Below are 27,135 nucleotides of genomic sequence, written 5' to 3' on the forward strand. Positions count from 1 at the left end.
AGGAATTTTAATAGTATATAGCCAGCTACTAGCTCCAAATTATTTATAGCTAATATAATAGTAAATTATACAATAGTTAACTACAGATATACACTACATCATTAATTACTGGTCCCACTTGTCATACACACGTAAAGCCCGTTCGAAACTCATGAAAGGGGTGAATTAAATTTTGGATTAAAGTGGCACACTTTTCAAATTGCTAAACGGTCCGTTTCGTGCGAAAACTTTCTATATGAAAGTTGTTCTAAAATAACAGATTAATCCACTTTTCAAGTTTGTAATAATTAAAACTCAATTAGTCACACGTTATTACCACCTCGTTTTACGTGAAACACTTAATCTTCATCTTTATCTTTATCTTCAGGAGATTCAAACACCACCATAGCGTTTAGGAGTCCGTGCTGCAGCTGGCTACAAATCTGTAGCCCGCTTCTATTCTATCTCCTCTCTTATCTTCACCACATAAGATTGTAGCCAACTTATAGTCTATTATTGTACCTGCCATTAGAGTTTTATATTTGAACTTGGAATGTAGTATCCAAAATAACTTTGGGGGTGTTTAGATCCAAGAGTGTAAAGTTTTTGCGTGTTAGATCGGGTATTATATAGGGTGTCGCATGGGGTGTTCGGGCACTAATAAAAAAACTAATTGCAATATCCGTCAGTAAACCGTGAGACTAATTTATTAAACTTAATTAATCCATCATTAGCAAATGTTTACTGTAGCACCATATTGTCAAATCATGTAGCAATTAAGTTTAAAAGATCCGTCTCACAAATTATTCGCAATCTGTACAATTAGTTATTTTTAGCTTATATTTAATACTTTAAACGTTCGATGTGACAGGGTGTAACATTTTTGTGTGGGAAACCGGACCTTTGTTTTTAAGACCGGATGGAGCACTTTGATAGGAGGTTTGGGAGTTTGGAACTTGTGCAAAACGGTGTGTTTTAAAAATTAAAACCATTGCTCTCGTACATACCAGATATTTATAACTAAAGGTCGAGAAGTTCAAAATGTGTCCAAAGGTCGAGAAGTTTAAAATGTATCCAAATCAACATATTTTCAATATTTGAGGGAGTAACATGATATAAGACCATATATTTATAACTAATGGCCGATAAATTCAAAATGTGTCCAACGGTCGAAAAGTGTAAAACAGGTCCGAACCTCGTGTTTCAGGATATCTACAACGAATGCTTGGGTCGGGACGTAAGGTTAAACCTTTCTTAGTTGTGCCAAAGGAAATTATGCGAATTTTTAACACGGCTATAATGGCACAATATTGCCAATGAAAAATACCCTTATAAACACAATTTTGCTTGGCTTGTTGGGATTGACAAAAAAAAAAAACCAGTAAACTTATCCTGGTAGGAGCTTCCGCTATATGTTAGGCTCTATGGTTGAATAGAAATAATATGGTTTTTTTGACAAATCACCATCTATATCTTATATGCAGGTTCTTTTCAGGACAACACACTGGCTTCGGTCCTGAGCACAACTGCAAAAGTGTGAAGAAGATATCAAGTTAATAAAAGCTACATGTCGTAATCTTGAGTCAACGGTTATGCAGTTTTTTTTACCAACTTTGGATGGAGATTCACAAATAAAATTTAATAATTTTGTGATCTTTTTCTTGGTTGGTTTTTAGTACTTGGTGTGTGTTCCTGACCTTTTAGGACCGTGTTTTTATAACTTTTTTGCCATGCGATTTTATTTGTATGAATTGGTGTAATAATTGGTTGTAGCTTATTGACTAAAGGCTGGATTCTATTCCATCATCTTAAAAAAACACAATTTTGCCTAATTGTGTTACCTACTATAGAAAACTTGCGACTGTAGTTTCACACGAATAACGTTATCGTGCTAGTGGGTGGGCCACCGGTCCATGCAACAGTAGCCTGCCGGCCCGACACGGCCCAACACCTCCTTGGGCCGTTCTGCCCAAGACCTGGCACCGCACGGCCCATTACAGTTGCCGTGCCATCAGCGGGCCCCTTGCCGTGATGGGCCGAGCCGCCCATTTGGCCTGCTACACATAATGGGTAACATAGTAAATCTGAGCTAAAGGTGGAGTACTCCAGTATCTCTTCCCCCTTCCCTTCGCGTAAAAGAGAAAAAAAAAAAAAATCTCCCGTCTCGTCGTCTCCTCCGCTTCTTTCGCCCTTCGCGGCTGAACAGGGGAGGGGAGGGGCGCCGATCTCCATCCGGCGAGCAAGGGATCCTGGTGAGCATCCACATCCTCTTTCTGATGATTAATCTCTCCCTCCCACCGGGAGTGCTTCTGTCCGGAATTTGCTTGCGTAAACCCTAGCTTCTCTTGTAGATCTGGAAGAAGCTCTTCTTTTAATTCCAGAGCCTTAACCTTAATACAAGTAACAGTTTGAGTTTGTTTGTTGTTCCCCCAAAAGTTTGGGGGGTTCAACTGAACCCTCATGTCCCAAGTTGGATCCGCCCCTGTTATTTCACTCATTTCACTAATTTGTTTACATACAGTGGAATAATGTAGTTTTTATTTTTGTTATGCACTGTTGTAGATCTGATGAGAATTCGTAATGTTTAAAATTGCCTGCAAAGGGTTTGCAAATCAAGAAAAAGAAAGGATTGTGCTGATTGCTGTGCCAGGGAGAGAGGTTTCATTCCTTTTTATGTGTTTTGTGTGATATCACTGCCAGGGGATCCACATTTGTTCTGGATTTCGTTTTTGTGTGTTTTTCAAGGAAGTTTCACCATCTATGGTGATAATGTCATTCTGTTATTACAGAGGTCAACGTGTTGTAGATAATAAGTGACATAGGTTGTATCATTTGTTTCTTCTATATGCTCAACAGCTCAAGGTCCTGAACTGTTATGCATGTTTCATTTGTTGCCCCTCGAGTCATATTATTTGGCGCGGGATACTTCAGTACTTTGGATCAAATAATCCTGACGGGAAGGAGTATTAGGGTATTCATATTGTACATAGCCAAATGTTCTTTTCCCATTGCAACACATGGGCACCTAACTAGGGTATGGACATTATCTCATGTTTGTGGTCATGATCAAATCGCTCATAAAACATGTGCATCTTAGATTATAGGCAGAAATGTATTCCAATAATGTTATTTGGAGTGAAATTTATCCATCAACAGAAAAAAAAATTGAAACACAAATTTCTGCTAAATACTCTATTAACCTTTTCTGTGTTATACTCATGCGTATGTATGCATTGATTGCTAAACATTTTCACATGTGCATTTGACAGCTCAGGTGTGACTTGCAGCAAACAAGAATCTTTCTCCATTAGAAGGGATCAAACCGATCGAGAAGGATCAAATCAAGAAGAGAAAGGATCCTACCTAGTATCTCGATATTGATTACCTTGGCTAAGAGGACCGATCGGATTATTGGAGAGGAGGGGCTAGTCGTCTCCACAACAGTGAACTGTGTCCGAGCCAAAACAGAACGAACGCCCAAACAGGCAAACCACGAACTCGAACCCTAGAAACCCTAACCATGGACTCGGGAGGCGGAGGAGGGGCATCGCACAAGGCAGCGTCAGGCTCTGCGCCCTTGGGGGCGGCGGCCGCGAACCCCACAGCGATGCTCTCCGCCCTGATGAGCAAGCGCGCCAAGCTCCAGGAGGAGCTCCGCTCCATAGAGCGCCAGGTTAGGTCTTACACACAGTCCCCAATTTATTGTGCAATCTTTCTTAATGCCTTGGGAATGATAGAAATATGAACCTATTTGGAACCAATATGCTGGACCAGTGACCACTGATTGTCATTTCACAGAGAGGATCAGTTGTGACGAACAATTTGGATAGAATTAGGAGGAAGGGAAGAAAGTATCAATTTGATATTCTTGTCGAATATGACCATTCTATTTCTTGTATGTTGTTCTTTGTGCCTGAGAACACTTTGTTGCTCTAGGGTAAAAATGAAAATCAGTTAGCTACAACCTGTAAATTCCATCTGTTCTTATTATCAAGATAAGATGTGGAGTTTCTACTGTGTCTTAGTCAGAAATTATTTGCAACAAGTATCAAATGAGCTACTTCTATTCAAAGTATTTCAAAGTTACACTATGTGGTCCAACTTCCAATCTATGTTTGTGATGGTGAATCTTGGTGTGTCATCCAAAATCATTAAATAAGAGGAGCATTTGGTTTAGTAGAAACCATAATCCTAAAAAGGGAGGAAATGGGTATTGCTCTCATATCAAGTATTTTAATGGCACAGATATTTGTTTTTTTAGAAAGAACAAAACAGTCGCTCTTTAATACCAGGAACAACACATGATCTATAATGTCAACCATCTTTGCTTGACTTTAAGGGGGAGTTTTGTATATGATATTAAACACTCATAATTTAACAAAATATCTATTCATGCTTTTAACAGAGTTGTTCTTATACAACCTGCAAATGATGTTTATGTCCATATGTTGCAGGTTTATGAAATGGAGACAACCTACCTACAAGAGTCTAATCAATTCGGAAGTGTGCTAAAGGGTTTTGAATCATTCTTATCATCGTCAAAGAACACTTCCAAGTAAGAAACCTTTTCTTAGACTGCTATGCCCTTTACTATTTGGAGGTCTTCATTCATTTTCTTTTGACATCCCACTGTATACTTACCAGTTCGAAACCTTCAGAATTCATGCCACATTCTTTGCTTACTTCTGACTGTTGATTGAATGACCTACTGTCCTGCCCTTGAACTTTCTACCAGCCTCTGATCACATATAATTTAGCTAATATTCAGATGAATAATTTATAGTTATAGATATTGAACAAAAAATCCTCTGATCACTTATAATTTATTTACTAATGATCAGATGAACAAAAGATCCTCTGATCACTCTAGTGGCAGTGGCAGGTATTATACAACAGATTCATAACCCAAAATATGCTATGATAGTGTTATATCAGTTGTGGCCAATTGCAGGGGTGCTCTATATGCACTATCTAGCATCACCAAGGGAGGGTTGGATTTATGATAACCATTGGCATAATCTTCCGTGTTCATTATTCTGCACAAGCAAATGTTTTATCATGCCTGTTCTGCTAATAGGTCACATAGAATTAGTTATGACAGTTTCTGTCTTATTAATTTCAGTCTCAAGCGCTCCAGGAAGTTCCAGGCTGATGAGAGGCTGTTCTCCCTGTCATCGGTTACATCTCCAGCGGTATGACTAATGATCCTAAATCCTAATGCCACTGAAAAGCCAGTGCCCGTTTTTTTAATCTGTTGGTTTGCTTTGATCGATGATTGTTATTCCCCCTGTGCTATACCGATATTTGTGAGGTTGCTAATACATACCATTATTTTTTATTCATTCCAGGTCGACGAACATATGGCTGGACGAGATGGTAAGTTCTCTTTCTTGTTTTCATTAAGCTGAAACCAGGAACAATTGAGACTCTGGGCTCAATACCAGCTGCATCCTGGCAGATGGAAGAGAATATGGATCAGGTCGTTCGAAAGGCGCAACCACTCCTGCAAACGGGCAGTAAGTGCTCAGATTACTTTTGCGGCAAAAAATGTGCTATCGTTCTCAACTTTACATACATTCTTGCCAGGGGCAGTGTTTGTCTAACACTTCTTTATATTAAAAATACCAGTGTTTCTAGGAACAACCCTTTTAGTTGAATTGCCTAGTTCTGACCCCTCGTGTGTTTGGACAGAGGAAAACCAAAGAAAGGAGGTCGCCCTGGAGGGAGAGACGGCAAGAGAATACGGCCATCAAATGATCCAGATCTGGACGATGAAGAGGACTTCTAACTCGACATGTTGTAGGCCTAGCTCAGTGATGATTTAACCTTGCTAGACTCATGCTTCGAATCATTCTTTCTGTATTGTAATTTTTTTTAATCTTGTGTTGCAATCCATGGCAAGCAAAGCCTTTTCCCCAGGGAGTAGCCTTGCTCATCTAGTATCTTATCATCGGCATTTGCCTGTGCTTGCATTTTCTTCCTTTTCAACCCACCTCGGCGTTGTCTGATTGTCTCCCGTTTTGTAAAGCAGTAGCAGGTTAATTAGACGGTGATAATTTCTGTTAACTCTTACTGTAAACAACGTTGCTATAGATTCCAGACTCCAGTGAGACGAGGATGAGACTCCAGCGAGACGAGAATCTGGATTGGCCGATTCTTAGTACTAGAAAAAAATGTCTCATCTGATTATAGGTTTTTATATTTTGGGACGTGTAGTTGCTAGCACACCGGCACACCGCCACGTTTGCAAGGGCCAAGGTGGAGTTGAATCTGTGAGTTCACCTGTTGCATTGCAAGACAAGCTGGAACTTGAAATCTCAACCATTAGATTGCAGGGTGCCTGAGGTTAATTTGTGTACACTTTTTTTAGTGTAGCTAGCAAAGACTACAAGTAATGCTTTTTATATTAGTATAGGTGATTAATTAGCTCTAAGTACAATATGATGGTGCAACACGCAGGCATGCATGTCTAAACAGCTGTGCTTAGCTTCAAGTATGGAAATAGCTTGAGCATCACTTCTTCAACAGGTTGCATTGACAAATACTCCCTCCGTCCCAAAATAAGTGTAGGTTTGCACTATTTATCTTCAATATTTGATTGTTCGTCTTATTTAAAAAAAAATTATGATTACTATTTTTATTATTATTAGATGATAAAACATGAATAGTACTTTATGTGTGACTATTTTTAAAAAATAATTCATAAATTTTTCAAATAAGACGGACGGTCAAGCATTGGACACTGGTTTCCACGACTGCACTTATTTTGAGATGGAGGTAGTATTTTTCATTTTCAAAATCTTAAATGCATTTGTCCATGAAAACATCTTTCTTGGAAAAGATGTCAGAAGCTTTTATCTAAGAATCTCGCTGAATCATCATGTTTAAGTCGATCACATCAGCTGCATATATCTGTCAACAGAAGAACAGAACAGGTTGAAAAAAAAAAGCTGAAGCTGATATTTTTTACTAGAAACATCAAGAACACTAGTAGCACTTATTCAGAATGAGCACTGTTGAAAATGTGGTGCTCTTATTGAGAATTTCACAAGAGCAACACGAACAGAGACTCTATCATACATCAACCTAGGAGACGCCCAGGTTGGCAGCTAATATCAAACAAGATGTTTAAAGCTTTGCTGCAGGACTCCGATGTACAAAGTACTGAAAACCATGGATCATCTAGGTACAGGGAAAAGAAGATAGAAGAAAGCACATCAGTACCATAAAAGTTACCACACACAGCAGAAGCATCGATCTATCTACACTCAGCCAAACCGCCTGAAAGAACAGGGGGGGGGGGGGGGGGGGGGGGGGGGGGGGGCAAGCAGCATGCCTTGCATCAAGGTTATCTGAACGGTCTACGGCACAACCTGGCATAGGTGCCTCTGGAGGAAGAATTCAGTCAGCAACTGTAACTAATCCTTGGTTTATTTTTCTAGTTCAGCATGTTGCGTCACGAAAGAATTCGGTCGGTATTGAGGGTGGGCAGGGCTTCTTCGCCACAAATTTGTACTGCAGAAACAAAGGTACAGAAGGTCAGCATTAGAAACAGTACAGATAACTGAAGAAATGGGGAGGATATGCAGTTTATACCTTATGTTGGGTATACTTCTCCCTGATTGCAGGAAGGTTACTCCCAGGACCAACACTGAAAAGGCGGTGCAATGCCTTAACGCAGTCGCTTAACTCTGACGACTTGTATTGTGTGTAGTGAGCAAGGGTGGAATTCTGCTTCCAATTCACAATGAGAAGCATATGTTAGCTCTTGTAAATTTTTTATTTGAATGGTGATATAAAAGATGTATGGAAAGTTCAATATGATGATGCCACCACGTACCCAAGGGTGCTTTGCTGGCTGCAGTATGAATTTGGCCAGGAAAATAGCTGATGCCGCTACTAGTGAAGGAGGGTAAGAAAGTAGATTGTACTCCAGCAGTGATAGCTCAGCAACATAATTGGCTAGGAACTCAAGATGCAATGCTGGATCCTGCACGATGAAAAGCTGTTAATGCAATGCAGCATATAAATAGTATGAAATTGCAGCAAGCAGGAGATGATTAAGAGAGCAGCACCTCATGAGATACTTGTGCAACACGGACAAATCTCCTGTTGTAGGCAACAAGAGAGTTATTAAAGTTCGATTCATTCCAGCATTATAGACATCGATGAGATGAAAGAGAATAGAACCTCAAAAAGCATTTTGCTGTAGGTGCAGTCACTTCAAACTTCAGGTAATTCAGGACAGAAGCTTCCATTTCCAAAACCTGACAATCTATGTGTTAGTCATGGAGATAAACATAGAAATGCTCACAGAAATGCAAAACAAACCTCATCTCTGAAGTATGTGTTGTCAGTTATATAGCAGAATTCTTCTACTTGAGGTGCACATATCTCCTCGTATTTTCTGATATAGGAACAAGCCAAAATCAGTACACAAAACTCAGATGCAAACTGAGAAACACATTTAAAAAAATTGCTAGTCAGATCTTACGCAGCAATAAGCATACAAGCAACTCCAAGTAATTGCAGTCTTTGACGATTGATCTCATTGCCAGAAAGATAACGATCAATGTAGTTAACTGTCAGGTATAATGTATCAGGAACAAGACGATATTCTTCAGCTACCTGCACAAAGCAAAAGCACAAATAGAGTGGTAAGTAACGATTGTGGTCTTTAGGCTCCAATCAACTAAAAAAATTTGTTTGGTATAAAAGCTTACTTCCACAAGCCAGTCTATCAGGATCGCTCTCATGCTTGGGTTTACATCCTTTTGGATTGTTTCCATAAAATCAGTTGATGGACGTTTCCTGGTCTGCTTCAAGTCAAATAGAAAATCACAATGTAAATATGAAATTCAACCTAGATTTGAAACCACTGTGCTCAGGTCAGATTTGAAATCCATGTCACAGCAAAAACAATGAGCAATTGAAAAATACTTCAAGAGCATTGATTACAACAATTGAAATGTATCAATTCATCGGTTCAGTCAATGCTTTAAGCAGATAACTCCATTACAATTTCTCGACCTCCTGTGTCCCACTCATACCTAATTTGTTCGCTCACCGGTGCTCATAACATATGATGTGCTTCTACTGGTTCTATAAGGAATTTCAATATGATGGCCGTTAAATGGAACCCACTATTCAGAAAAAAAAAGTATTCTAGAATGTTTTATGTAAGGTGTTTACACAATATGCAGAACAAAACTACTGAAAATTGATGGTCACAAAGCATGTCTGGTATTAGATGATAAGGTGCACCAACAAAGCGAAAAGCAGAAAAGAACGGATTGTGGTGAAATGTGAAAAATATCCTGATAAATTACATTGGAATACTGCCTTATATCAGTGATGTGCACTTATTCTCTTCTTAATTTATGGTCTCATCAAAGTAAACTTTTTTTACTTGTGTTTCATATGGATGCAATCAAGTCCCAAATCATGAGGAAGCAAAACAAAGCCTTCCTATGAAAGCATACTACAATAAGGTGCTCAAGGGAAATGTTTTCAGAGAAATAAGGTGTAGACAAGAATGTATTACCTCAGCCTCGCGCAAGTGCATGTAGATATCAGAAGCAAGAGTAGCACACAACTGCGGATCCTCGTAGTTATTGTCAACATCACAAATTTGGTCGATTTCCATTGGGGAAGGAGCATCCTTCTTCCACTTAGTTTCTGCGAAACAAACAAGGGATAAGATCGATCAACCATTCCAATAGAATGCACCATATAGCACAAATTTTTCTAGCTATAACTGTGCATTTCAGCAACCAAAACACACCTTCGACATCTCTATCCTCTGAGATACGCAGGTTTTCGTTTGCTCTTCGCTGCAAGGAACCTAGAACTGAGGAGGAATCCCCATTATCAATGTACTCAAATTCTGGGCTTTTCATTGAGTCACACGTCGACATCGTCTCGTCAACCGAAACTGAATCTCCTGAATGCATAGGGGAGACGAAGCTGCTGCAGGGTACAGTGACAGGTGCCAGTGCAGCAGTCGGCACAATGCTAGGCACTTTAGGAGGAAGAACAGACTCCTTCTGTGTGGCGCTCTCATGGCGGGATATGGCCGGAGCCGGCTTGGCGGAAGCCGATTTCACCGCCGAGGCCCGATTCGTGCCCACATTGCGGCCACTGGCCAAAGATCCCTTCTTCACTGGTGCAGCTGAGGCAGCTAAATTCAACTTCTGCAGGAGGATGGGACAAGAGAAATCAATTTATAATTTATTTCAATCTGTTCATTTGGGATTCCACAGACCACAAGCATGAAAAGGAATAAAAATTTAGAAACATTAGCAGCACGCAAGTATCATATTACCAATAGAAGATTCCAAAGCAAGCAAACGTACAAAACACTTCACAAATACCAAGAAAGCTTGATTTTTGAACTTTTGAAGGTGCCAATAAACTTTATACCTGTTGACCATGGATGCTCCCCAAGAAATCAATCAATCAAATAACCATGAAAAGAAGCCTCAAAATCAGCAAGGAAAAATCTTGTGGATTGAAAGAGGAGAATCCTCAAAATCAGCAAGGAAAAATTTGGCAGAGGTCCAAATTTGAATGGGAACAGCAATTAGAAAACCAAAAGGCAAGAAAATCTTGGGGATTGGAAGAGAAGAACCGTTTGTAGGTTAAACAACGAGAAATTGAAGAAACGAAAATCTTGTACTCTGGAAGAACTCAAGAAGACGGATTCAAGAAACACTATTTTTCGCTTGAAACCAACAGATCAAGGCATATGCCCACCACAAAGATGGAAAAAAAAAGAAGCAAAATCATATACAGATCGCTTCGGCAATTTCCGAATCAAGAAATCCCCCAATCCAAGAACTGCAGAAAAGCGAACTCGATCCGTCCCAAGAGCCCAGGAGGAACCACCAAAAGCAAAAGAAAGTAAGAAGGCCACCCCAAAAACCATTCCAACCACATCACGGACCGAAAGATCTCGAACCCAAACCGCGCAAATAACAAAGCCTTCGAGAAAAGAAAAAAGAAACTCCCCAACCCCCCCACAAGCGATCCATCACGCACCGCATTGCCGGCCTTCCCTGGGGCGCCACCACCAGCGGCGACGTTGCTGATGTTGCTAAGCGCCACGCGCTTCTTTGCCGCGGCGGCGCCCGCTGCCGCCTTCCCTCCTCCTCCTCCCTCCCCCACCGCGGGTCGCTTCGCCGCCGCCGCCGCCGCCGCCGCCACCGAGGACGACGACGACGAGCGGCGGGAGGCTGCTAGGTTGCTCGACATCGGCGGACTGCAAACTACCACCGCAACCCACCTCCTCCTCCTCCGGGCGCTAGGGTTTGCGAGGGCGGAAGCGAGGGTTTGGGTGCTCTTCCCGACAGAGGCCAGGGGGATTGGGAGGAGAGGGGAGGGTAGGGGATGAAAGAAAAGGGGGAGGAGTGCTACTTTAAGAATACACCCTGTACTTTCGATTCTTTGCAGTTTAGGGCCTACCATTCTACTCACATTTTCTTCTAGGGTTGTACTGGTAAGCAGTTCAGTTGTTCAAATTTCAAGCAGTGGCATGTGCTTCAACCTTGCTACTAATAATCATCGGGTTGGGTTGCGGTTATTTTATCCGTAAACGGTTTTTAGTTATTCGGTCGCCTCGTGGGTGGGTTATTATGTTTCCGACCGTTTTTTTATGGATATTGTGGATGTAGAGCTGAATTGATTGCAATGTGTTACTTCTTTTGTTCGTGGACGGTAATGGATATTTAACATGATATTGATGCTTAGATATTCATGTTTTTAGCTTGGAGTGTGTCCAAAATAACTTTGTTTTTCGATAGTGGATGGAGCGCTATGATACTACAAGTATCATACCGGAGATTTATTACAAACGGACAGGAAGGTCTGGAACTTTGTGCAAAACGACGTGTTTTAAAGATTGAAGGCGTTACTCTGTTACTCCATACATGCCGGATATTTATAACTAACGGTCGAGGAGTTTAAAATGTGTACAACAGTCGGGAAGTTCAAAATGTGTCAAAAACGACATGTTTTTAATATTTGAGGGAGTACCATGATATAATACCATATATTGTTTATAACTAACGGTTGAGAAGTTTAAAATAATGTCCAACGGTCGGAAAGTTTAAAATATGTCCTAATAGACATGTTTTATATATATTTATAATTAATAATTAATAGACGGGTCAAAACGTAAGATTAAACCTTTCTTAACTGTGTGAAAGGCTACTATGGAAAAATTTAATTACGCCATAATGGCACAATATTGCCAATGAAAATACCCTATATAAACACCATTTACCTAATCCTGCACCTATAGAAAACTTTGCGGCCACAGTTTCACATGGACAATGTTTCATTTTTTTGCTTTGGTTATTCCAAATTCCTGTTCATTGACTCTCAAATCATCAACTGTCAAAGCACTAAGATTAAGATTTGACTTTTGTCCCTTGTGGCCAGTTGATACTCCTGCTTCTGTTTTTGAATTTTGAAATCTGAATCCCCAGGGTGAGATGGTGGTGGAGGACTCCTTTGTCACAGTGCAATTTAGGGAGGACCAAGAAAGAGGTCATCACTCATCAATGTACTTACTGCATGGAAAGAGAGCAAAGCAACAGCAAAAGGCTGCGTGGATGGAGTGTTCTGTTCAACCTTCAACGGTGCGCTCCCTTTCTTTATTCAAAAAAAAAAAAGAAGAAGAAAAAAACAAATCCCCATTTGTTTATCGCCACATCTAGTGGAGGGAAACGGGCACGTTTGAATCTTCGATCCATCCCAGCCGTCCATCCGCTCAGCGACGGCGGGGAAACGCCCTCGCTTGGAGGAGCGTGCTGGGCCCCACCTCGTCTGGGTGAGAGGGCAGAAGGGTGAGAGGATTACCGGGGAGGTGAGCGGAAGGGGCTTCATCTGGATTTGAATCTTCTTTTTTTTTTTTTGAACTGATTGGGGGAGGACTAGGAGAGTGTGATTTGGGATCTCGGGGTGTGCGTTCGTTCAAATTTCAAAAAGTTCAAAAAGAACGTTGAGGGCGAGGCAGACAGACAACGTGGGGGGCCCACCTGCCTGTCGCCGTGGCCGCGATGCCGTTTGTTCAGTGACCGTTTGTTCATGCGTGCGTAGTGAACTGGTGAACGGGGTGTGGAAAAATCGCATAGTATGTTTGTGTTTGCACTTGCACATCTTTTTTTTATCTTTGGATTTTGTAGGAAATGATTTGATAGCTTCTCTAAAAATAGAAGGCAAATCCTATGTTGTAAATGAGACTAAATGCTAAAAAGGATACGTGTGTGATTCTATTCTCTTGATTTAGGGTAATACCTTTTCGGGGAGAATTGAATTGTTCGTAGGAATAGAACGGTAGTACTATTTTTTTTCCATGAAAAGAAATGCAAGTGCTTTGTGTATTGAAGATCCTTGGAGTACAACCTTGGAATTTGGTGGGAACGAAACACTATTGTTCTTAGGCTTCGTTCATTCCTGGGCGATATGGGGGATTGAGAAAGAAAAGCATCTCGTTTTTCACGCGCACGCTTTCCAAACTGCTAAACGGTGTGTTTTTTGCAACAATTTTCTATAGAAAAGTTTCTTTAAAAAATCATATTAATCCATTTTTGAAGTTTAAAATAGTTAATACTCAATTAATCATGCGCTAATGGCTCACCTCGTTTTGCGTATCTTCCCAATCCCCTCTCCCTCAAACACAGCCTTAGAGCATCACTAAGAGCAGGTACAATAGCACACTATAAGCCAGTTATAAACATATTTTAAGGAGATAAATAAGGAGAGAGAAGAGTAGCGGGCTACAGATTTGTAACCAGCTGTAACACGGACTCCAAGACGCTATGTGTATGACAGGTGTAACCAGGTGTTAATAGTGTAGTATGTAACTATTGTATAAGTGAGCTATTAGATTGGCTATAGATGAATTGGAGCTAGTAGTTGGCTATACTATTAAACTTGCTATAAGGTTGTGTTCTTATCTCCAAGTTCCCAACCCCTCTCCCTCGTTTTCCGCGCGCACGCTTTTCAAACTGCTAAACGGTGCATTTTTTTACAAAATGTTTCTATATGAAAGTTGCTTAAAAAATCAAATTAATCTTTTTTAAAAAAATAGCTAATACGGTACTTTAATTAGTTATGCAACAACACGTGCTTTGTTTTGTGTGCCAGGGAGAAGGGGTTTCTAACCCCTCCTCCCGAACGCAGCCTAAGAGAATGGCTAAATCTTACCCCCAAAATCTGTTTATGGGAATCCTAAACAAAATTTAAGGTGTGAAAATGGTTCTCTTTCCATTAGATTGGGTAAAATCACCTCCCTAAAACAAAAGGGTGGATCCCATACAAAACTACTAACAGAAATTAGTTTATTCCTCCTCCTTCAGGTCCTGCGTGGTTTGTCCCTGTACGTCGCACCCCTGTATTGCAATTGCACCAGTGTGCTAGCAACACCGGCGCTAGTAAGGCCATTCACAGTGCGGTGACTTGGCGTTTGGACTCGCCTCACCAGCTCGGAGATTCTGAGCCAGCTTGGCGTGGGTCGTGCCTGAAAGAAGAACGCGAAGCCTTATTTGGACGCTCGAACCTCGTCAGAAATTGTCAGGTGGTCCCACTGTCGTTGTCATTGCCGTCGTCGAGCCACTGCCGCCGCCACCTCCCGAGGCCAGATCCGGCGAGCCCCATGCTGGATCTGGTGAGCTCGGTGGCGCGTGATGATCGCCGCCATCATCGAGCTATCGTCGCCACCATCATCGAGCTTCCTTCGCCGCCGCCTCCTGGGGCTTGGTATGGGTGGTCTAGACCTCCTCTCTCTCTCTCTCTCTCTCTCTCTCTCTCTCTCCTCCTCCTCCTCCTTTGCAGGCTTTTCAGTTGATGGACTTGGTTCTTTACTAGGATCCGAGCAACCTCACAAAACCATGGTCCCCCATCTTCCCTCTCTTCCACCCCAACACTTGTCCTACATGGCACGATGAATCCACGCGACACGATACCGCACTGTGAACGACCTAACAAAGTTTGAGAAAGCTAGGCCCTGCTAGCGTGGCAGTGAGATACTTGTCCTTATTGGCATGAGGTCATGTCTATATGTAAAGTATTGGCTGATATTTCACTTGTAAGGAAAAATGGACTCTTTGCACAAGGTTAGTGCGGAAAGCCTAATGTGCGAACGCTCTCAACATGGGCATCTCGCGAATGCTTTCCAATAACATAACGACAAATGTCGGGTTAGGGTTAGGATTTCATGGGTAGGGTGGGAGGGGGAGGTTGGCACTTGGGAGGGGAAAGTGGAGGATCGGGTTTAGAGGGATGGCCTAGGAGGCAATAGACAGGCGGTGGGTGGTGGACAAGGACGGGTGGCAAGGCATCTGAGAGGCTGGCAGCGGGTGGTGGGCTGGTGTTGGTGTGGAGCAAAGTGAGGCGTATGGGAAGGGAAGGAGCCCGGCCAGGCGGGCCTCATTGGCATGGTGATGCCCTTCGGCGTCGGCGAGGTCGGCGGCGACACGGTGGGGGGTGCTGGTGGAGAAAAGAACTGACCTGGTGGTGAAGCTCGCCGGAGTGAGCCCTTCGTCACCTGAGAGAGGTAGCTCGTTTGCATCTCCTCTTCTTCGTTAGTGGAAGCTCACTAGGGTAGAAGGGGGCTCACCGAAGAGAGGTGCAGTGAGCTCATCGGAGGAAGGACGTGCTCACTCGCTCGCTCTCATGTCTTCACGTGCATGGTGGGTGAAGGCGTGGAGCCATGGGGATCGAATGATCGAGAAAAAGGTAATGTAGAGAGAGGAGGAGGCGGGTTGTTGGGCTATTGGAGTGCTTGCACCCACTAGGCTCACTTGGGTTAGTGTAGGCAACCAACATGGAATAAGTTCACTTTGACTCCCTTAAAATGTGACCCAAATCTAATCTATGACCCTAACCCGTAAAACTAAATATCTCGACCCCCGAACTATTGAAACCGGTGCAATTTGACTCCCTTGGCGGTTTTGGAGGGCGGTTTTTTTTGCTGATGTGGCGCCTACGTGGCGGTATTGACTGGCTCTTCTTTACACGTGGCGTTGACGTGGCGCTTAAGTGGCATTAGAATTAAAAAAATAATTCATTTATCATTCACACAAAGGATGACATGTGGATCCCACATGTCATCCTCTCTCCTACCCTTCTTCCTCCTCCCTCTCTCTCCCTTCTTTCATTCTCTCCCCCAACCTTTCTCTTCACCACTAGAGCGGTAGTGACGGCGGTGGCGTCCGGCAATCAGGAGTAGAGGCGGCGGTGTCCGGCGGTTGGGAGACGGTGGAAAGGCGGTTGTGGCGCGCGACGGTGGGCAAGTGGAGCCGGCGGCGAGCGGAGGAGACGCGAGCGTGGCGGGGAGTGAAGACGGCGGCGGCATTTGGCGGTGGCTGTCATGGATAGGGTGAGGTGGGGGATCTCCTCGACAACGTCTGCCACCGCCACCATGGCGTGCAGGCCGGTCGTGTGCTTCGCCTCCGCCCTCACGCCGCTGCGCCACCGCCTCTTCCCCCTCGTCTGCGTGGCTCGCTGCTCCCCCTCGTCTGCGCGGCTCGCCGGGAACCCCGCCGCCGCGACCACATCACTCTGCCGGCGCTGCGACCACATCGTCCTGCTCCTCGCGGTGAGCCGCGCCCCCCACCTCCTCCCCCGCTCGCCACCCAACTCCCTTGCCGTTGTCGGCCTGCTCCCGCCCGTTGCTGTCCTTTGTCACTTCCTCTGCCACCACGCGCCACAGGCCGAAGGGGAAGAAGAAGGGGAGAGACGGAGGAGGAAAAAGGTAGGAGTCAGGGAGGACTGGCATGTGGGCTCCACATGTCAGTGGGCCCATGTTTCTTTTTGTGTGAATGACTAATGGGTCCCACACATATTTTTTAATTCTAATGGCACTTAAGCACAACGTCAACACCACGTGTAAAGAAGACCCGGTCAATACCGCCACGTAGGTGCCACATCAGCAAAACCGTCCTCCAAAACCGCTTAGGGAGTCAAATTGGTGATGGATTAGATTTGTGTCACTTCTAAGGGAGTAAAAGTGAACTTATTCCCGACCAACATATTCCATGTTTGTCGATGACAATTCATATGATCGATCGCCTACCAATAGCAAAATGTAGAATTTCTCTTCATATAATGCTACGTCATTGCTATATAAATCAATTTTTTTCACAATAAATAAATAAATCACTTTACCTGGAGTAATGATGATATTTTTCTCCTCCTCATCACGAAGAATTACAATCTGGATCAAAAAATCGTATGGAACCATGACGTATAGCAACGTAACCTGGGCCTTGGGCCGTCGAAGCAAGCCCACCTAACCACACTCCCAGCGCCGCCGCCGGCCGTACGCCGGAGACCGGAGCCTCTCGGGAACACCGCCGCCGCTTGGCCATCTCCCCTGCCGACGACACGACCGCTTCCACCACCGCCTCTCCTCTTCTCTTCTCCACTCTTCTCCTCCCCCCGCCGCCGCCGCCCCACGCGCGCGCGCGTCCTCTTAAATTTAGCCGATGCCTCCTCTCCTCTCCTCTCCTCTCCTCCTCTCCATCCACCTATTCTCGCCCCACCCTCTCCTCCTCCTCCTCCTCCTCCTCCGCACCCACATCCAGGCCGTCCCGCCGCCGCTGGATGCGGGCTCATCGATCCCTTGCCGGCCGCCGCGACCGCGGTGCGTCCATGGACCTTGCGCGCCTTGGCCTCTCTTCTGTCACCGCGATGTCTCGCCGTGGAGCTTGAAGGCCGCCGTTGGTTCGGTCACTGCTAGGTCCGTAAATTTCGTTCTTTGCTTGTGTGACCATTCTTTGCTCGAATTTGTTGTGATTGGTGGGAGATTCTTCTGCGGATGATGAATTCTCTTTTTTTTTTCTTCTCTCCCATGCATTGGGGAGGTAGGGAATTGGGTATCGATCGGTTAGGTTCAGGGGTTGTTTGGATGGTGACCATACTTTGCCATAACTTTGGCAAGCTACTTTAACCAATTTAGCCTAGTGTTTGCTTGATTGCCACATCTTTGTCATGCCACACTTTTTAATTTTGTGACCCCACTTGTCATAGGCACATACCTTTGCCAACATTTGCCTAACTTGTGGCCAAGAATTTCTTAGCCACATAAATTGTGGCATGCCACACCTTAGCTATAGAACTTTGGTAAACTGAAGCAAGCATCCAAACAGCCCCTCAGTTCTTCAGTTTGATTGGTTTATACTACCTCCGTTTTTTAATAGATGACGCCGTTGACTTTTTCTCACATGTTTGACTATTCGTCTTTTTCAAAAATTTTATGTAAATGTATAAGATATAAATCAAACTTAAAGTACTATAAGTAATAAAACAACTCATAACAAAATAAATTATAATTACGTAAATTTTTTGAATAAGACGAATAGTTAAACATGTGAGAAAAAGTCAACGGCGTCATCTATTAAAAAACGGAGGGAGTATTTAATATGTTCGTTTGTATCTGTTTAGTTAGAATTTACAATTTTGGGCATCGTGATCATGTCGACGTGCTGGTTTGACCTTTGGTAGGAAATGGCACACATGTTGTTTTGTTCAAAGCAACTCAAAACGGATCAAGTATAGATGTGCCTTTTGTTGTTCTAGCTGATTCTTTTTTTTTTCAATTATAAAGCTTCAAAAGTATATTTTGTGATGCGTTCAAGACATTTGCACGACCTATATTATATATACCTGCATGTTGTATTATATTCTAAACACATAGTATGCCCTGTTTGGCTCGATATTGAAAAACTATCATGATGGACAGTATGCTATAGGAGACATGGGGAAATGTAAAAAGAAAAAAAAGAATTAAAAAAAAGGTGAACGCATATGATCTGATGATCCGTATATATGCATTTGTCGGACCTGCATTTACCGTTCTTGGAGATGCTCTTGTTCATTGGCCTTGTCTGTTTGAGTTCCATATAAATGTATCTGGAACAAATTCTGTTGTCTCACATTCTGCTTGATTTTGAAATCCATTGAATTCTGCTTCTGGCTGATACTTATGAGGTCAGGCAGTAAATGATCAATAAACCATTATCATCACTGATTTGTTACTATCCTAATCTGTGCATTTTGTGCAAGTTTCAGATGAACTCCATGTCATACAACAAGCTGTCCATAACGAATGACAGAATGGATTTCAATACCCGTGGAAATGCAGTCCCCAATGGCAAATTAGATCGGAATCAGTCAGGTGTTTCAGCCAATCGATCCTCAGCCTCCAAACCAACAGCACGCTCCAAGAAGAAACCGGATCAAGCTGACAAAACAACCCCAAATCCAGCGCAGAATTCAGCATCATCAGCTCCAAGATCCGAAGCAGCGACCGTCACGACGACCACGAAATCGCCAGCGATCAGCGTGGACAGAAGCAGCATCGCGAGAAGCAACAGCCTGGACAGCTTCAGCTACGGCCAGGCGAAGCGGCACACCGGCGGCGACAGCCGGTGGGACGCCGTCCGGTCGGCCAGCTCCGTGGACTGCCCCCTCGGCCTCGTCCACTTCAGGCTCCTCAAGCGGCTCGGCTACGGCGACATCGGCAGCGTCTACCTCGTGGAGCTCAGGGACACCGACGCCTTCTTCGCGATGAAGGTGATGGACAAGGAGTCGCTCATCAGCAGGAACAAGCTGGTCAGGGCACAGACCGAGAGGGATATCCTCGGCCTCCTTGATCATCCGTTCCTCCCTACGTTGTACACGCACTTCGAGACCGACAAGTTCTACTGCCTCGTCATGGAGTATTGCTCCGGCGGCAACCTCCATTCGCTCCGGCAGAGGCAGCTCAACAAGCATTTCAACGAGCAAGCTGCAAGGTTGGTTTTGGTCACATTTTCAAGATCACTCCAGCATATATCCTCTTTGCCTCAACATACTACATACAATGCTTGCACATTGACATGGATATATGTCATTGAGTAAATTTGCACTTTACACCAGGTAAAACGTGCTACTTTGTTTTTCCTTTACATGAGGTTTAGCACATGTTTTAGCTTTACACCGGGGATTATCGAAGTAAGTTTCACTTAACACTAGGACACATCCTTAAACCTATATAAATTTCAAGAAATTTTATAAAAATCTGAATGGAATTTTCTGAAGCATGGTCTAAATTGAAGAAGCCTCATAAGTTCCACTGATATTTTACAAGATTTCACAACGATGTAGTACGATGCAGCATAGTACAAATTGCAGAGTATTTCAAAACACCCTGGTAACTCGGTGTAAATTGCCTTACTCTAAATCATTTGCTCACCATGATTCTGAAAGTCTCTGAATGTTTTTCTTCATCAGGTTCTACGCATCCGAGGTGTTGCTTGCGCTGGAGTACCTGCACATGCTAGGCATTGTGTACAGGGACCTCAAGCCCGAGAACGTCCTTGTCCGGGACGACGGCCACATCATGCTCTCCGACTTCGACCTGTCGCTGCGGTGCTCCGTGTGCCCGATGCTGGTGAAGTCGTCGTCGGTGCACGCGGGCGCCAACGGCGTCGTGAAGGGCCTCGCCGCCGGTGGCGGCGGCGGCGACGGCGAGGGCGTCGGCGTCGGCGTCGGCTGCATGCAGCCGTCGGCGTTCTTGCCGCGGATCCTCCCCAAGAGGAGCCGCAAGACGTCCAAGTCGGACCTGGGGCTCCTCCACGGCTCGCCGCTGGAGTTCAACGCGGAGCCGACGGACGCGCGGTCCATGTCGTTCGTGGGCACGCACGAGTACCTGGCGCCGGAGATCATCCGCGGCGAGGGGCACGGCAGCGCCGTCGACTGGTGGACGTTCGGGGTGTTCCTCTACGAGCTCCTCCACGGCATGACGCCGTTCAAGGGGAGCAGCAACCGCGCAACGCTCTGCAACGTCGTCGAGCAGCCGCTCCGGTTCCCCGACGGCGGCGCGTTCCCGGCGCCGGCGGCGGCGAGCGGCGTCGCGCGGGACCTCATCCGGGGCCTCCTGGTGAAGGACCCCGGCAAGAGGATCGCGTCGAGGAGGGGCGCCACCGAGATCAAGCAGCATCCCTTCTTCGAGGGCGTCAACTGGGCGCTCGTGCGCAGCGCCCACCCGCCATCGGTGCCTGACCCCGTCGACTTCAGCCAGTTCGGCGTGAGGGAGAAGCCGGCGGCGCCGACGAAGGTGGCCAAGCCGGCGGCGAGCGATTCCTCCTCCGGCGACTTCGAGTATTTCTAGCTCGATCTGTGAGTATTTCTAGGAACTGAAATACATTTAGATACAGAAAAAATATATACAGTCTTTGATTCTTTGTTACTGTTGTATTGCTCCTTAATTACAGTACACCCATACATGATTCTTGGAATCCTGGTATACACATGTACAAACAATGTGATACTAGCTTGTTGCTAACAATGATTAATGAACTGTAAAATATTCTCTGTTACACAACTGACAGATGCATGCAGATGTTCATTTCTTTAGCTGATCAAGCTTGCCTCATATGCAGCTCATTTGTTGGCTGATCAAACCTGCCTCATGCAGATGTTCATTTCTTACTATACAACTTAGCTGAACAAAATCGACTCATGCAGATGTTCCTCTGTTATTATAGGCTATAGCTTAGCTGATCAAACTTGCTTTGCAGTCTTAAAAAAAAATTATCTACGTGAGTTTCATCAGTTTAAACTTGCTCTTAGATGATAAAGGGTTTACAAATGCAATGTAGGCTAAAAAAACCGCTCCCCAGGTCGGTAATTGTGGTTACCAACAAAAAAAACTAGTAAAACCCAGAAAAATTTTGCAAAAATTTAAATTTTAGGCCTGGTTTAGTTCCCAATTTTTTCTTCAAACTTCCAACTTTTCCATCACATCAAAACTTTCCTACACACACAAACTTCCAACTTTTCCGTCACATCGTTCCAATTTCAATCAAACTTCCAATTTTGGTATGAATTAAACACACCCTTAGTTTGATTTTGACTTGATCTGTTGTTCAAGAGGCCTCACAAACCAGACCGGCATCGATGTCTACTGTGAATATTTCATTTCATATTTGGAACCCTGGCAAAACCTCCGCACAAACCAAATTTGCGGTACTTTACAATTTCGAGCATAAATAATAATGTCTTAGAGTAGATAAACGTCATCAAAATGCATTCAAAACCAAAGATAGAACACGCTCTGCTCTGTCTGTTACCACGTAAATATAGGCATATATAAACTAGTGCAACAGGTTCTGTTAAAAATTCAAAATGCAACAGGTTCAAGACTAGGCTGGCAGAATTGGACCACGTTTCGATCATTCAAATGGTGTATCACCAGAAACAGCTACTAAACAAAATGGCTAGCACTGAACTCAACCCGAATTCTTGCATAATTAATCCGAACGATCTTGCCTCCAAACAAAAAACCTACAAAGTATGTGTAACGAGTGCTATGATCTATACACCATTTTCACTTTTGAGTTAGGCAGGTGAACTGCAATGGTCAAATGCTCTGACGATTCTAGCTGCTGGTACACTCAACGATCTCATCTGCGGCAGCCGGCGAGTCTCTTGTCAGTTTCAGGAAGTGTGTGCGGTTCGCGGCCAAGTCCTTCCTGAGCAGTTCAGAGTACTTCTCCAGTGACTTCTTGAAATCTGCAAACGATCTGTTGTTGTCGCGGGGATGCTTGGTGCCCTTCGCAGAGGATGATCCAACAACTGCGCCAGATATGTATGCGTTGCACGCATCCAGGATGACGCGCTCACGCTCATGGAAGTGGCGTGCAACAAGGGACTCAAAATGCTGCAGTGAATGAAAGGTGTGTGTGAGAGCGAATCGATCTCATCAAGAAAAAGAACAGCACTGCAAGAGGTATATGGAACTGAATTGTGTTTATAGGACTTTGAAGGTACATATGGTGATGAACTGAAGATGTTTCAGAAACAAAAGTTCTTGCGCTGATGCGCTCACTTATTCAGCTGTTTATTTGCAATAACATACTGCCAACACTCCAAAATACATTATCACAATGCCTGTCTTTGTTAGTTAAATGTGCCATGTATAAATTTTGAAGTTGGCAATTTCATGACGCAACACAACACAATTTTCCAGCCGGAAAACCGCTCTCCTGGCAACTGGATGCCTGCTAAAGAGTTTCACGGAGTGACAAGTATGGTTGGTACAGCATGACTAATTGTTATAGTAGTTTCCTAACTGTATATCAGTATTTAAAAGCATATAGGCACAGAGAGCAGTTCATTTATCTGGATAACTGTAGAAGCACTGCTATAACCCTGACAGCTGAAATTCTTCTATTACTATCTTTTCCAGCACGGAGACTTGTGAAATTACCACTTTTAACTTGACAAGAGATGGGGTTCTGTAGTTACCTTTGGAGGCTTCCGAAGTGAATACATCATTGTCCTGCAGGATAGTAGGAAGGCAGTCTGATTATAAGCCAACGAGTACTTTTCTCCAGGAGCTGTATTAGCCGAATTTTTGTTGCCTGGCTCATTAAAGTATGGTTTATCATTCAACACAAGACCCTGGATGGAAACCAGCACCTGCAGTATGGTTGATTTTGACTTGCCCCACTTCTCGCATCCAGTACCCCACCAGGTGTTCAGCAGGCTAAGGCAAACTTTCCCACTCTCATACAAGTTTGGATTTAGCCGAAGCCCACCCGAATGGTAATGAACTTTCTGCACACGTTGGATATGATTTTAAAGAGGTTATATTAATGATGGTAGTAACATGAAAATAATGGTGGAAAGCGTGTGTGAAGTGGTTACATACCGGTGGAGATTGTGGGTATTCAGAAGGAAAGCGAACATCAAAGAAGAACAGACCATCATGATATGGAGTTCCAGCTGGCCCAACAATAGCAGCCCTCAGCAGATCAATCCTATCCTCATAAGCTCTAACATAGATAGATTCTGCATGATTGAAACCATGCTGAGATGCAAGTTTCTAGTACCGAAGACATCATATAATTTCAGGCACAGCTCCTCTAAACGAAAGATTTAAGGCACAAAAGTAAATTGTATGTAATGATACTTGTGATACCCTTCGGTGACATGATTTGATATATGTAGAGATTAATTTCTATTTGTCCCATTCCCCAAACTTAAAAAAGATTAATTTCTGAATACATGTTATATGCTGCTATGACAAGATTACATGGAAAAGGGTGACAAATGCAGACCATAACTAAAAGATATGTGGCACACAACAGAAACTAATAGATACGGCACCAATAAAGTATTTTATACATCAAACCTAGACAATGTCATTAGCTAGTTTGGGACTCAGCACCAGTCATGCCAAGACTCCAAACCACACAAGCAAATTGGTATAACCCATACAGAGCATCCAACTATCTTTAAGTCTAGAAATATCTCAAATGTATTCTGTTGGCATGTGATCAGATACAATTGGCATAAAACAGCAGGTCTAGTATAAGAAAGGACCATTATATGTATTCACCATCTAGGCACTGGCGGTTTGATAAAAATGCATACATTGATTTGCCATATAAAAGCATGTACTGACCAGGTAGATCTTTCTGTAGAAGCTTCCATTCATTTTGGATTGTCTTCACCCAATCTTTGGAGGTCTGGTCGGTGGTCACAAGTAAAGACAGGAAATTAATTCACAGTTGGATCTAGTGATAGAAATAGAATTCATAAAGCGGCACAGCTTACCTTCCCTGGTGAATTCTTTGCATAGTAATGATCAGAAAAATCTTGCACAACATCAAATTGGTTAAACAAATTGTAACCATCACTTTCAGATCCATATTCTGTCCTTGTCATTGATGATACAACACTTGAACATTCAGGCTCATGTTTTTGCACTAATAGCACAGTACCATTCCCACTTGAAAAGGGATCCAAAAGGCTGTTGTTTGTACTGACATTTGCAGTGGGGTGTGGAGCGGCAACTGAAAGTCAGTAGAGTAACTAATTTCAAACCACGATGTTATAAAAAAAAAGCACATCAATCTTAAAGACAGAGATACAGAATGGGATATGGAAGCTCGCTTAACTGCAAAAAAAGAGGTGTACTTGGCATCAGTACTAACTACTGGCAGAAAAGCAGAGTGATGAACATTTAGATAATGTGTAGTTCTGTTAAAGTAACAAATATCCCCCTTTTGGGGAACGGGAGGGGAGGACCCTAAATTTTCATTGATTTTATTCTTTAAAAAACAGGTTCAGCAACATGAAGCATGAGAATTACTAAAACAAATAAGGAGGAACAAGTTGCATGAAAAGATACCTTTACAAAGAGGATTAATGGCTTTGCCTGCATGAAAAATATTCTTTTATTAGAAAACGCCAGGCAGAAGAGCAAAACACTTGATTTTATCTTTCTGAAACAAAATGAGAAGAACTCCGTGCTTCAGAGGCAGATGCAGAGTTTGTGGCTGGGTATACAGGCTAATGAAATATTAAGTTTGTTTTTTCTTTATACAGTTTAACAAACTTCAAAACAGTGTTGACAACCAAGACTCATGGATTCATAACACCAGACTATCCACTAGTTCACTCTCCAGTGGATGTATCCAACCACACTAAGGCTGTGTTCGGGAGTGAGGGTTGGGAACCCTCACTCCCCGGCACGTAAAACGAAGAAGCATTTTAGCGTGTGATTAATTAAGTTTTAGCTAATTTTTTTAAAAAAATGGATTAGTATGATTTTTTAAGCAACTTTCATGTAGAAACTTTTTACAAAAAATGCACCGTTTAGCAGTTTGAAAAGCGTGCGTGGGGAAAACGAGGAGGAGGAGTTGGCAACTTAGACTACCGAACGGAGCCTAATAGCACTCTGAATTTGTCAAGATTAAGTTTATACTTTACACATCACATTTTGGTATACTTTGAAGCATCTGGTATAGCAATCCAGACCAATGTACAGCAGCCACAATTAGCAACAATTTTAATCCATTATGACCACCTCATTAATCTGCATTATCCTTTCACCGGAAAACACATTCATATTTTCTTTTTAAAAAAATGCAGAATTCATGGAAGAAACAGTACACAAGACAACTAATAATATGCCATCAAAAGAGGAAAGCATCCTTGGATCAATCAAACAAACAGAAGCAGCTGATGTAAAGATGATGTTAAATAGGGGCAGTAGTGCAGCTGTACAGCACCTTTCTTCTTGGAATCCTTCTTCTTCACACAAAACAGCTCGAGCACCTTGTTTAGAACCATCCTTAAAACCCGCTTCACGCAAAACGCACCTGAAAAACATGAGACGCCATCGTCAGAATTAGACAGCCAGAAAAACAGAAATAGGCGTCGTCCACCATCTCCAAAATAAAATCATCTTCTCACCAAGCGTAACCAAAAAGGAAGAAAAAAAATCACTATCTTTTGGAGAATCCCAACTCCCCCAAGCAACTAGTATTTTCTCCCTTTTATTTACTTTTATTTACACCACTTCATCAGTGAACTTTTTTGGGTTGGAACTCTGGTTCATCTGCCTCACCTGTCGGCGTCTAACTCCACACTCCAATTCCAATCAGTGACATACACGAAGGCTTGTCCAATACGATCGGGACACCATTACCCCCAAGAACAGACAACAACAACAGCAACAAAAAAAAAAGAAAGAAAAAAAAAGGAGAAGAGAGAACGCATTGAAAGCAAGAAGCCAAGAAACGGCAACTACAGCAACAGAACAAAAAAATAAAAAATTAAAAGGAATAAACTTGGACCGTCGCCATCTATGAACAGGAGTATCATCCATCCATCCATCCACCACCCCCAATTCCACAGAGAGAAAAACGAGAGATCGCACGAAGGTGGTGATAATCCCCGATCAACAGTCAAAAAAAAAAAGAAAAAGAAAAAAGAACCCTTTCCCCGCAAGAACGACGGCTGCTGGCTGCATCGATCAAGAAGAAGAAGAAGAAAACCTCGGGGTTTGTCTGAGGTGGTGGTCGCGCTCTGCTCTGCAGTGGAGAGGGGCCGGAGGAGGAGGGTTTTAGTTGCAGTCGGTGGAGAGACGGGACTGCAGGCAGGAGGCAGGAGGAGAAGCGGAGACGGACACAGGGACACTTCCCGCTGCTGCTGCGTTGCCTACCACTTCCACTGCGCCGCGTAGAGCGAGAGAGATGGAGGCGAGGCGAGAGGCGCAATGACCGGCCGCGAGGAGGGGGTGGGTCATCACACGGACCGCACCCTTGCGTGCCCCGCGAGGAAAAGAACCAAGCAAAAGTGTAGTACTACTAC

At 43.5% G+C, this 27,135-nt stretch overlaps 4 protein-coding genes across 4 annotated transcripts; 2 read left to right on the top strand and 2 right to left on the bottom strand.

Moving 5' to 3' along the window:
* Positions 1–2,080: 2,080 nt before the first annotated feature.
* Positions 2,081–6,045, top strand: LOC127777594 (uncharacterized). Its single transcript, XM_052304200.1, has 7 exons — positions 2,081–2,231; positions 3,249–3,652; positions 4,434–4,534; positions 5,102–5,171; positions 5,328–5,355; positions 5,438–5,495; positions 5,671–6,045. The coding sequence occupies exons 2-7, from the start codon at positions 3,500–3,502 to the stop codon at positions 5,765–5,767; spliced, it is 507 nt and encodes a 168-aa protein (XP_052160160.1). The 5' UTR covers positions 2,081–2,231; positions 3,249–3,499; the 3' UTR covers positions 5,768–6,045.
* A 642-nt stretch (positions 6,046–6,687) lies between these two features.
* On the bottom strand, positions 6,688–11,371 carry LOC127777565 (cyclin-A1-1). Its single transcript, XM_052304174.1, has 11 exons — positions 11,020–11,371; positions 9,764–10,172; positions 9,524–9,657; positions 8,703–8,795; positions 8,474–8,607; positions 8,311–8,386; positions 8,170–8,246; positions 8,055–8,088; positions 7,820–7,969; positions 7,576–7,710; positions 6,688–7,494 (listed from the first exon to the last, which is right to left on the bottom strand). The coding sequence occupies exons 1-11, from the start codon at positions 11,230–11,232 to the stop codon at positions 7,423–7,425; spliced, it is 1,527 nt and encodes a 508-aa protein (XP_052160134.1). The 5' UTR covers positions 11,233–11,371; the 3' UTR covers positions 6,688–7,422.
* Positions 11,372–17,422: 6,051 nt separating this feature from the next.
* On the top strand, positions 17,423–21,444 carry LOC127777554 (serine/threonine-protein kinase AGC1-7-like). The gene is made up of 3 exons (XM_052304164.1): positions 17,423–17,725; positions 19,057–19,781; positions 20,260–21,444. The coding sequence occupies exons 2-3, from the start codon at positions 19,057–19,059 to the stop codon at positions 21,137–21,139; spliced, it is 1,605 nt and encodes a 534-aa protein (XP_052160124.1). The 5' UTR covers positions 17,423–17,725; the 3' UTR covers positions 21,140–21,444.
* A 791-nt stretch (positions 21,445–22,235) lies between these two features.
* On the bottom strand, positions 22,236–27,135 carry LOC127777584 (putative ubiquitin-conjugating enzyme E2 39). The gene is made up of 8 exons (XM_052304193.1): positions 26,820–27,135; positions 26,052–26,141; positions 25,169–25,195; positions 24,592–24,830; positions 24,440–24,503; positions 23,684–23,823; positions 23,278–23,589; positions 22,236–22,690 (listed from the first exon to the last, which is right to left on the bottom strand). The coding sequence occupies exons 2-8, from the start codon at positions 26,110–26,112 to the stop codon at positions 22,409–22,411; spliced, it is 1,125 nt and encodes a 374-aa protein (XP_052160153.1). The 5' UTR covers positions 26,113–26,141; positions 26,820–27,135; the 3' UTR covers positions 22,236–22,408.

Source organism: Oryza glaberrima, chromosome 1, assembly GCF_000147395.1.
Source record: "Oryza glaberrima chromosome 1, OglaRS2, whole genome shotgun sequence".
In the NCBI taxonomy this organism is placed as follows: Eukaryota; Viridiplantae; Streptophyta; class Magnoliopsida; order Poales; family Poaceae; genus Oryza; species Oryza glaberrima.

Bases quoted from the DNA above. Each gene is read 5' to 3' on its own strand.
- LOC127777594 (XM_052304200.1), top strand. From the start codon at position 3,500: ATGGACTCGGGAGGCGGAGGAGGGGCATCGCACAAGGCAGCGTCAGGC. The intron at 4,535-5,101 runs GTAAGAAACCTT...TATTAATTTCAG, and splicing joins TCGTCAAAGAACACTTCCAA to TCTCAAGCGCTCCAGGAAGT. The intron at 5,356-5,437 runs GTAAGTTCTCTT...GCATCCTGGCAG, and splicing joins ACATATGGCTGGACGAGATG to ATGGAAGAGAATATGGATCA.
- LOC127777565 (XM_052304174.1), bottom strand. From the start codon at position 11,232: ATGTCGAGCAACCTAGCAGCCTCCCGCCGCTCGTCGTCGTCGTCCTCG. The intron at 8,796-9,523 runs GTAATACATTCT...GACTTGAAGCAG, and splicing joins TGCACTTGCGCGAGGCTGAG to ACCAGGAAACGTCCATCAAC. The intron at 7,970-8,054 runs GTGCTGCTCTCT...TTCATCGTGCAG, and splicing joins TTGCACAAGTATCTCATGAG to GATCCAGCATTGCATCTTGA.
- LOC127777554 (XM_052304164.1), top strand. From the start codon at position 19,057: ATGAACTCCATGTCATACAACAAGCTGTCCATAACGAATGACAGAATG. The intron at 19,782-20,259 runs GTTGGTTTTGGT...TTTCTTCATCAG, and splicing joins TTCAACGAGCAAGCTGCAAG to GTTCTACGCATCCGAGGTGT.
- LOC127777584 (XM_052304193.1), bottom strand. From the start codon at position 26,112: ATGGTTCTAAACAAGGTGCTCGAGCTGTTTTGTGTGAAGAAGAAGGAT. The intron at 25,196-26,051 runs GTGCTGTACAGC...TTTTTCATGCAG, and splicing joins GAAGGATTCCAAGAAGAAAG to GCAAAGCCATTAATCCTCTT. The intron at 24,831-25,168 runs GTATCTTTTCAT...ACTGACTTTCAG, and splicing joins CATTAATCCTCTTTGTAAAG to TTGCCGCTCCACACCCCACT.